The 9815-nt window shown below is 65.3% G+C and overlaps 2 protein-coding genes across 2 annotated transcripts in view; both read left to right on the forward strand.

The window, feature by feature from the left end:
• The window catches only part of EMIHUDRAFT_114117 (hypothetical protein), a gene marked incomplete at both ends in the record, with an annotated part of 6959 nt that extends 4555 nt beyond the window's left edge, over nucleotides 1–2404 (forward strand). The window contains 3 exons of the mRNA XM_005781099.1: nucleotides 224–961; nucleotides 1283–1931; nucleotides 2036–2404. Of these exons, the coding sequence (XP_005781156.1) occupies nucleotides 224–961; nucleotides 1283–1931; nucleotides 2036–2404 (1756 nt within the window). The remainder of the gene's footprint in view (nucleotides 1–223; nucleotides 962–1282; nucleotides 1932–2035) is intronic.
• A 4560-nt stretch (nucleotides 2405–6964) lies between these two features.
• EMIHUDRAFT_234719 (hypothetical protein) overlaps nucleotides 6965–9815 on the forward strand; it is a gene marked incomplete at both ends in the record, with an annotated part of 6021 nt that continues 3170 nt past the window's right edge. The window contains 9 exons of the mRNA XM_005781100.1: nucleotides 6965–7285; nucleotides 7356–7442; nucleotides 7650–8006; nucleotides 8064–8230; nucleotides 8287–8350; nucleotides 8789–8888; nucleotides 9075–9095; nucleotides 9282–9381; nucleotides 9492–9603. Of these exons, the coding sequence (XP_005781157.1) occupies nucleotides 6965–7285; nucleotides 7356–7442; nucleotides 7650–8006; nucleotides 8064–8230; nucleotides 8287–8350; nucleotides 8789–8888; nucleotides 9075–9095; nucleotides 9282–9381; nucleotides 9492–9603 (1329 nt within the window). The remainder of the gene's footprint in view (nucleotides 7286–7355; nucleotides 7443–7649; nucleotides 8007–8063; nucleotides 8231–8286; nucleotides 8351–8788; nucleotides 8889–9074; nucleotides 9096–9281; nucleotides 9382–9491; nucleotides 9604–9815) is intronic.

Here is a 9815-nt window from a genome sequence, read left to right on the forward strand (position 1 = left end):
CACCGCCACCACCGCCACCACCGCCGCCACCACCGCCACCGCCACCGCCACCACCGCCACCCATAACTGGCCCGAGTCAACTACGGGCAAGAGCCCTCTTCCGCTCTGTCGCACGTTCATCAGGACCTTTCTCTCTCCGAAGCCTCCGCGCGGCGAGACACCCTCGCGGCGTTCGCGCGGACCACTGTGAACAGCGTCTCTTCACACCTCTTGCTGTGAACAGGCGAGACACCCTCGCGGCGTTCGCGCGGACCACCGGCATGGGTTGTTTCGCGCGGACCACCGGCGGCTCTCGCGCGGACCCCGGCCGCAGTGGCAGGGCGGCCGCCAGCAGCCTCTCGGCCGTCGCGGCTCTCGGCCCGCTGCCGTGGGCTGCACCGCCGCCGTCGATGGCGCCGCCGCCGCTGCGCGCCGCGTCTGGCGACGCGCTCTGCGCGCCCCCCACGCTCCCGCCCTCCCTCGGGATCGGCTCCGGAGGCGGTGGCGGCGGGAGAAGCGGCTATCCCGGCAGCTATGGCGGCGGCAGCTATGGCGGTAGCGGCTATGGCGGGAGCGGCTCTGGCGGCGGCGGGATCGGCCCTGGCTTTGGCCCCGGCAGCAGCAGCGGCAGCTTCGGCGCCTGCCTGGCGCTATTCCCGCCCCCGCCCGCGCCTCCGCAGCCGCCGCTCCCCCTTCTTCCCTTTGAGTCGTGGCTCTCCACGGGCGGCGGCGCCGGCGTCGGCGCCGGCGTCGGCGCCGGCGTCGGGGGCGGCGTCGGGGGCGGCGTCGGGGGCGGCTGCGGCTACGGTGGCGGCGGCACGGGCGGCGGCAAGGGCGGTTGCGGCGGCGGTGGCGCGTCCTACAGCGGCGCAGGCAGCGGAGGCTCTGGCGGCTATGGCGGGGGCTCCGGCGGGGGGCGAGGCTGCGGCAGCCGTGGCGGCGACGCGGGGCTCGGCGGCGGCGGAGGCTGCGGCGGCAACGGGTGGGAGGTGCGTCCGTGGGAAGGGAGAGTCTAGAAGGGGGGGGATGGCTGCTCCACGTGCACTTCTAGGCTTGCACATTGAATGCCGCGCCGGTTCCCGCCTGTCTGGGAATCGGAGATGCGGGCGCTGCCTGGCCCATGCCCTACTACCTCGTGTGTGTGTGGAGAAGTTGACCTCGCCTCACCGTACCTCACCGTAGTGTCTAGAAGGGGGATGGTTGCTCCACGTGCACCGGGCCTTCACACATTGAATGCCGTGTCGGTTCCCGCCTGTCTGGGCTGTGTGTGTGAAGAAGCTGGCCTCACCTCGCCCCACCGTAGGTGCGCGCTGGCGATTGGACGTGCCCCGGGTGCGGACTCAACGTCTTCGGATGGAAGCACGCTTGCTTCAAGTGCAGCACGCCGAAGCCTGGCGGCGGCGGCGGCGGCGCAGCAGTCAGACACGGAGGCGGCGGCGGCGGCGGAGGCGGCAGCTGCGGCGGTGGCGGTGGCAGCTTGGGAGGATGGGGCGCCAGCAGCCGTGTCGGCGGAGGAGGTGACGGTCACGGTGGCGGAGGAGGAGGCGGCTGGGGTGGCGGAGGAGGAGGCGGCTGGGGAGGCGGTGGAGGAGCCGGCTGCGGAGGCGGTGGAGGAGGCGGCTGGGGAGGCGGTGGAGGAGCCGGCTGGGGAGGCGGTGGAGGCGGAGGCTGCGATAGCGGCGGGCGCAGCGCGAGTGGGCGCGGCTGGGGAGGCGGAGGTGCTGCAAGGCACGTGCGTGGTTGGGGCGGGAGTGGTGGCGGCGATGGAGGCGGTGGCGGCGGCGGCGGTGGCGACAGCGGCGGCGGCGGCGACGACGACGGAGGCGGAGGCGGCGGCGGAGGAGGAGGCGGCGGCGATGGCGGCGGAGGAGGAGGAGGCGGAGGGAGCGGTAGCAGCGGGCATGGCAGCTGGAGCAGAGGCCGTCCGCCAGGTTGTTGCGCGTCTGCTCACTGTGCGCCTGCCGCGGCCGGAACCGGATCGGCGAGAGACGTCGCCGCCACCGCCGCCGCTCCCGCTGGCGCGGCGTCCGACGGAGCCTATTCTCCCGGCCGCGAGGGCTCAGCGTATTCTCCCGGCGGCGAGGGCTCAGAGGGCGCCTACTCTCCCGGCGCCGAGGACACACTGGAGGCTTCGGCCGCTCCCCCTGCGACGTGCCCGGCGGCCGGCGCTGTCGCTGCGTCGTTGGCGGCGGAGGAGGCCGCTGCCGCACCTGCCGCTTCTGCCGCTGCTCACGCCGATCTGGAGGGCGCCTACTCGCCAGGGGCCGAGTCGGAGGGCGCGTACAGCCCGGGCCCCGAGGAGGAGGAGGCGGGGGAGGCTTTGGCCGCTCCCGCCGGCACGGAGGGGTTTGGCGCTGCCGCGGCTGACATCGCTGAGTCGCCCGCCGCCGAGTCGGACGGAGCGTACTCGCCGGGCGCAGACTAGTTGGGGAGTGCGATGCCCCCCATGCGCGTTTGCGAGGGGGGGGGCACTAGATTGCCACATACACTAGAAGGCCACACTGGGAGGAGGCCGCGACACGTAGAACGGTCTTCCGTTGCGGGCGGCGCGCGCGGCGGAGAACACGTGAGAACTGCAGCAGCCGAGAATGGGTAATAGTACGTCAGTAGACAATACGTCGCGCGCAATGCGGAGTGCGCGCGAATTACGAGCGATCCCGCCTGCCAACGCATACAGCCATGGTGTGTGGTGAGGTACGGTTGTGTACTAGTTCGGTTCTTGCCGGGCAGAGTTACTTTGTGCCGAATGTGTGGCGAGAAAGATTCCACAAATTGCGCTGAGTTAGTGTTTCTGTATTTTTGGAAGAAAAACGTTTCCAATTCAAAAGTCCTGTGCGTGCGCAGTGGCTACGTCGACTTTTACGTGTGTGCACGTGTGAGAAGTTTACCCTACCTCTTACCTTTGCGCAAGCTTAAACCTTACGTACAAATACCCCGTCAACGGCCCTAGCCTACGGTACGTACGGCGATCGCATGAGCAACTCGCAAAAACTCGTCCACGGCCACTCGCTCGCGATTGGTGTCGGTAATTAATTGCCCGAGATTACCCGAGATCGCTTCCGAGACCGGTACCGCTTCAAAATACTCCGTCATGGCGCACGCTGGGCCAAACGACTGCTTTGCAGAATTTCGTACCGGAGTCCTTCCTGGCGACCCTCTCGCCCACGACGTATTGCTTTTGGAGCACGAGCACTGGCAGCGCTGCCAGTTCGATGACAACGAGCAATTCATAGGAAGCAAACTACAGCTGAGGGTGGGTGGCTGGCAGTATGCAGGATCGCCGGGCGGTCTTGTTCTTCGCGATCTCGAAACAGAGGATGTCCAACCGTTGCTAGGCAGCTATTGTAACGTTCAATATTGCCAGGCGAACAATCAATGGATGGCCATCGAAGCCATAATACTGCGGGGACGGCAGTACGCAATTGAAAACACTAATTCCGATGGCCTGGGATTGACAGAGCTCAGGGCTATGAACCACCGTGACGTTCTGTTTGCATACTACGGCTTCTCTGAGGGAAGCTGCCCTGAAGATAACGGCTTCTGGCTTGACGGGCAATGCGACCCCACCCCACCCTCGAAGTATCTTCCCGCCTGCCAGCTAGGAAGGAAGTGCCAGAGCCAGATGCTCCTTCAAGAGATCTACACGCCGGGTGTCTACACCGAGCCAAAAGGGGGGAAGCGGTGCACCTACAAAGGAGCGAGTCCTCCTGGGTTCTGCAGCGGCGAAGCCGACTGCTTTGAGAAGGGCAGGGATGCGTGCGATCAGGATCCGGAGTGCAAAGGGGTGATGTGGTCCTCGGTTTGGCCGGGTGGTGTTAGGACCGACGGGCCCACTACGATCCAGGCGTCCGACAGAGCCACGTGGTTTTCCATGCCGGCTGGCACATCCTGGTCTCTCAGCATGGGCACGTGTAGCTCGGATGCCGGCTGCCAGTGGATCTTCGAGCCAAGTGAGACTCGGGTTGGGGCGTACTACATCAAGGTGGCCGGCGGAACCCAGTACATTCACGCGTCGGGCGGCACCTCTTCCGGACAGCCTCTCACTATGCACGATTGCCCCAAAGAAAACAATAACGCCAACTGCCAATGGATTCTCGAGCCAAGTAGCACGCGGCCAGGGACGTACTACATCAGGGCGTCCGACAGGGAGCACTTGGAGTTGGACAGGGCCACGTACATTCACGCGAGCGGCGGCACCTCTGCCGGAAAGTATCTCACGATGCACTCTTGCCCCAAAGAAAACAATTACCCCAACTGCCAATGGAAGCTCATTTGGCCGGGTAGTGTTCCGGGCACTGCTGTTAAATACTGTTCAGATCAGCCGGGTGGTGTTAGGACCGACGGGCCCACTACGATCCAGGCGTCCGACAGAGCCACGTGGTTTTCCATGCCGGCTGGCACATCCTGGAGTTCTCTCAGCATGGGCACGTGTAGCTCGGATGCCGGCTGCCAGTGGATCTTCGAGCCAAGTGAGACTCGGGTTGGGGCGTACTACATCAAGGTGGCCGGCGGAACCCAGTACATTCACGCGTCGGGCGGCACCTCTTCCGGACAGCCTCTCACTATGCACGATTGCCCCAAAGAAAACAATAACGCCAACTGCCAATGGATTCTCGAGCCAAGTAGCACGCGGCCAGGGACGTACTACATCAGGGCGTCCGACAGGGCCACGTACATTCACGCGAGCGGCGGCACCTCTGCCGGAAAGTATCTCACGATGCACTCTTGCGCCAAAGAAAACAATTACCCCAACTGCCAATGGAAGCTCATTTGGCCGGGTAGTGTTCCATTGACAGCAGATGCGCAATGGACATCAGTAGCACTCTCACAATCTGCTTACCGGCCAGCCGATAGCAACCGGTGCGTCATGGTCTCGCGCGGGCCGGGCGGCTGTGGTGCCCCACCGTACATGGCCCAGGGCTTGACCGGTACGCCAAATTACGCCATCAGCTACTGCCTCGCGAACCCTGCATGCATCAAGGTGCAGTGGGACTCGCATGGCAACATCTATCCAAGCGACCAACAGAGTGGGGTGCAGGCCACCGAGCCGAACGGCGGCAGCTGGAGCTGCCTATTCAAGGAATGCCCCGGTGATGACCCGCAAGGAGACTAGAAAACGAGGCTAAGACGAACGACCCTGGTGCCAAAGACAATAGCGAACGACAATCGGTGAAAGTCCGGCTCAAGCGCAGGTAAACGAGTGCGCGGCCCAGGCTACTGGAAAATGTGTAAGACGATACGAGAGCAGCATGGTTCCATGGATGACTACCTTGGTAAATGGTAAAGCAGCGCAGTACGAGCACCACATGGCGGCGCGACGGAAAACGACTGGGACTCCTCTCTCTAACCCGCAGCTATAGCCCTTCACAGGCGTAAGTCCACGGCGCCAGAACTCAGTGGCAAAAACACCCACTGGCGACCCACCGTGGCAGCGGCGCGGTGTATCTTGCACGGGACGTATGCGAGCTGCGTGTCCGCCTAACTTTAAAGGCACAGGTCTCGCCACACTACCGTGATTGTATGCATGTGTCGGGAGATGTAATTGATGTGTTATGGGTTTAATTAATTAAAAAGTAAGAAATGACATGCAGTGATGCTCGGAGATAGCCGCGCAGCGGCTATGTAGGTTATCCGTGTGTGTCTCGCGCCTTGCGGGGGGGGAGCGGAAAGGAGGAACCTCTTCCCAAGAGCACCACTCTTGGAGCGCCGCCACTACCACCCAGAGCGCTGCAAGCACGAAGCAGCGCCGGGCAATGACGGCTTACCGCCCACCCAGCCCCCCCTCGGCACACCCCGGCAGCCAATGTGTGACGGCTCGAACCCGCTAAGCCATCCCGCAAGCGGGATAGCCCGCCACTCGAACCCGCAAGCGGGCGTACGAACCGCGAGCGGCTCGCACTCGTGACACGCAGGCGTCCGCCAGACGGCGCCGGGGCTAGGCGACCGAAGAGGAACTACGGCAAGAACCGCACACCACCCGCTGACGAGCGCTCGCGGAACTGGTCCGGGGGCCGGCGGGCACTTGACGTTCGAGACCTCGAGAGAAGTTCGCCCGCAGGCCTCCCCGAGGGCCCAAGTCAAGAATTGGCTTTCTTTTGACGGGCAAGCGGAGAAGGGGCACCTCCGTGCACTGACGGTCGGCCGTCAGAAATCACGCCTGCGTGGATCGCGTCACACCAATCCTCGCGCTACCCAACGCGGCCAAAGGATATCCACCTCGAGAACCTCGAGATAATATGCAGCAAGTCCCGCAAGAATGGAAGAGAGAGAGATTTTTAGCAATACCAAACAACTCTAACACTCACACGTAATTTGGGGCCCTATGGAAGAGCAACTGGGCGAGAGAGGGCAAGGGACCGGACGCTGGCATACCAGGGGGGGCAGGGTGGCTGACGCGGGCTGACGCGGGCCCAGTAGTACCTCGATGAGGTGACTTGGACCACTAAGAATTGGCTGGGGGCTGCAGAAGCAGCGTCTCTCGGTCGTTCTTCACACGGGAATCGCTACCCAACGCGGCCAAAGGATATCCACCTCGAGAACCTCGGGAACTAGCCGGGGCAGTCGGAGAAGGGGCAACTCCGTGCACTGACGGTCGGCCGTCAGAAAACACGCCCGAACACGCCTGCGTGGATCGCGTCACACCAATCCTCGCTACCCAACGCGGCCAAAGGATATCCACCTCGATGGGGAGGAACGGGGCGAGCCCCCTCCAACCCACCCGCGCTAGGTCTCGGGTTTGACGCATGGGGTCACTCCCGCGAAACTCGTGAACTAGCCGGGGCAGTCGGAGAAGTGGCAACTCCGTGCACTGACGGTCGGCCGTCAGAAAACACGCCTCCGTGGCTCGGGTTACACCAATCCTCGCTACCCAACGCGGCCAAAGGATATCCACCTCGAGAACCTCGAGAGAACCTTGTCTCCGATGACGCGAGGAGAAGAAACGCGCGTCCGGGCCTCTTGTCTGTGGCTGTGACGGTACAGGTCGATGAGCAGCCCGCGAACCAACTCCCAGGCAAGAGCCTCAGGGAAGCGCCGCTCGCGCCTGAACCCGAGCTCTCCAGCGGTCCTCATCGCTGTCGCAGTCCTCATCTGTACCGTCCTTCGCATCTACTGGTTCAGTGACTGGTCTCACTCGTACCTGCTCGCGCTGCACTCTTCAGCTGGCAACCGGCGGAACATGACGGCTGCGTGGAACTCGGAGTGGAAGCGGCACGCGCGACACTTCCCTTCCGCCTTCGAGGCGAGCCAGCGCGTCGGACGCACCGCCGAACTCTTCGCGGCCACGTTCGCAGTCGCTGCGCCACACGTGCGCATAACACAAAGCGACAACCCTCCTGCGCGTGAAAGGCTGCTGTGACACCCTGCTACTCGCCTAGGCGACCGTGCCGCGGGTCGAGGAGTCGGCCATGGAGTGCTCGAGCTACGCGGGCCCGATGTACTTCCCGTACGGCGGCAAGGCCAAGGTGCAGCGCAGGCCGGTTCGTGCCGCCACCTCAACCTCCTTCAGCCAAAGTGTGGGCAGCATCGCCGGCGGCGGCGGCGGCGGCGGCGGCGGCGGCGGCGGCGGCGGCGGGGAGGCGGCGGCGGTCGACAAGAGAGGGGAGGCGCGGCTGGCGCTTCGCAGCGTGTCACTCCACGACGTGCGTCTGCTCCCGGGCTCCCACTTTGAGCACGCCAGCCGCGTCAACACTGCCTGGCTCCTCGCGCTCGACGTCGACCGGCTGCTCCACTTCTTCCGCGTGACGGCGGGCCTGCCTCCGCTCAAAGCGGCGCCGGCGTACGGCGGCTGGGAGAGCGGCGGCTCGGGCCTACGTGGCGAGTTCGTAGGCCATTACTTGCACGCCGCTTCCGCCGCCGCTGCTTCGACGGGGGACGAGACGGAGCGAGCGGCGCTGCTCGCCCGCTGTGGCGCGGTCGTGCGAGGGCTCGCCGAGTGTCAAGCCAAGCTCGGCGCCGGAGGCTACGTCTCCGCCTTCCCCGAGGCCGAGTTTGCTCTCACGGAGGCGGGCAAGCCGCCCGGGCCTTGGGTGCCCTACTACGTCATGCTGTGAACAGCGCCTATTCACACCGCCAGCTGTGAACAGGCGGGCAAGCCGCCCGGGCCATGGGTGCCCTACTACGTTATGCACAAGCTCCTTGCCGGTCTGATTGCGCACCGGCAGCTGTGGCCGAGCACAACGTCGGGCGCTGCGGCCTTGACCGTCGCGCTGCAGCTGGCGTCGCACCTTCGCGGGCGTGCCGATGCGATGTGGTCTGCCCGAGAGGACCCGAGAGTACCCGAGATTGCTCGAGATTACTCGAGATTAGGCGTGTCGACGCTATGTGGTCTGCGGGCGGCCGCGAGCGGTGGGAGGATTTCATCAACCAAGAGGTTGGCGGCATGTCGGAGGCCCTGGGGGACCTCTCTCTTCTCTCGGGCGATCCGGCGTGGGCAAACCTCGCGGCCAGATTCGAGCGGCCGTGCTTCATTCGCCCGCTCGCCCTCGCAGCCTCCCTCGCCGCGCCGCTCGACGACGCGGCGTCGGCGCCGATGGCGAGCGCGGAGAAGCGCGACGCGCTGCGGGCCGCCGCCGCCGCCGCCGCCGCGGGAGCGATCGAGAAGCTGCACGCGAATGCGCACCTGCCCATGCTGCTCGGTGCGATGGGGCGGTACGAGGCGACCTCTCCTGGAGCCGCCCTCTCCCAAGCCCAAAGCCCCTGCCTGGCGCCTCCTCGAACCCCTCCCCTCCCCAGCCCCGCGCCCCCCGCCTCCAGCGTGGCCGCTCGGTACGAGTCCCTTCAGCACAGCACATGACACGCTCTCGCTCAGGCGTCGGGCGACCCGCTCCTTCGCGGCGCGGCCGAAGCCTTCTTCTCCGAGCTCGACGCCGGCCACACTTTTGCGCACGGCGGCTTGACTGCGGCGGGAGGTGTGCATGCCGTGAGCAGCGCCCATTCACACCGCCAGCTGTGAACAGGCGGCTCGACTGCGGCGGGAGGTGTGCATGCCGTGAGCAGCGCCCATTCACAGCGCCAGCTGTGAACAGGCGGCTCGACTGCGGCGGGAGGTGTGCATGCCGTGAGCAGCGCCCATTCACACCGCCAGCTGTGAACAGGCGGCTCGACTGCGGCGGGAGGTGTGCATGCCGTGAGCAGCGCCCATTCACAGCGCCAGCTGTGAACAGGCGGCTCGACTGCGGCGGGAGGTGTGCATGCCGTGAGCAGCGCCCATTCACACCGCCAGCTGTGAACAGGCGGCTCGACTGCGGCGGGAGGTGTGCATGCCGTGAGCAGCGCCCATTCACAGCGCCAGCTGTGAACAGGCGGCTCGACTGCGGGCGAGGTGTGGATGCCGGCGAGGCGGCTGGGGGACGTAGTGCGGCACCGGCACGCGGACAGCTACTGGGCGCAGACCACGAGGCTGTGAACGGCGTCTATTCACACCTCCAGCTGTGAGCAGGCACGCGGACAGCTACTGGGCGCAGACCACGAGGCTGTGAACGGCGTCTATTCACACCTCCAGCTGTGAGCAGGCATGCGGACAACTACTGGGCGCACGACCACGCCGAGAGCTGCGTGCTGCACAACTCGATGCGCGTCTCGCGCCGGCTGATGGGCTGGGGCGGCCGCGCCGGTAGCGCGGGGGTGACGCACACGCTGAGGCACGCTCTCTCTCTCTCTCTCTCTCTCTCTCTCTCTCTCTCTCTCTCTCTCTCGCGCGCGCTCTCTCGCTCTCTCGCTCTTCTCGGGAGGTCTTGTATCTTACTTCCCCACCCCCCCGTAGAATGGCTTCTAATGGTAAACCCGAAGTATAAAATGTGGCCGGAAATTGGTCTGGCCCCAACCCATAGACACTC

Source organism: Emiliania huxleyi (assembly GCF_000372725.1).
Source record: "Emiliania huxleyi CCMP1516 chromosome Unknown EMIHUscaffold_207, whole genome shotgun sequence".
Classification (NCBI taxonomy): Eukaryota; Haptophyta; order Isochrysidales; family Noelaerhabdaceae; genus Emiliania; species Emiliania huxleyi.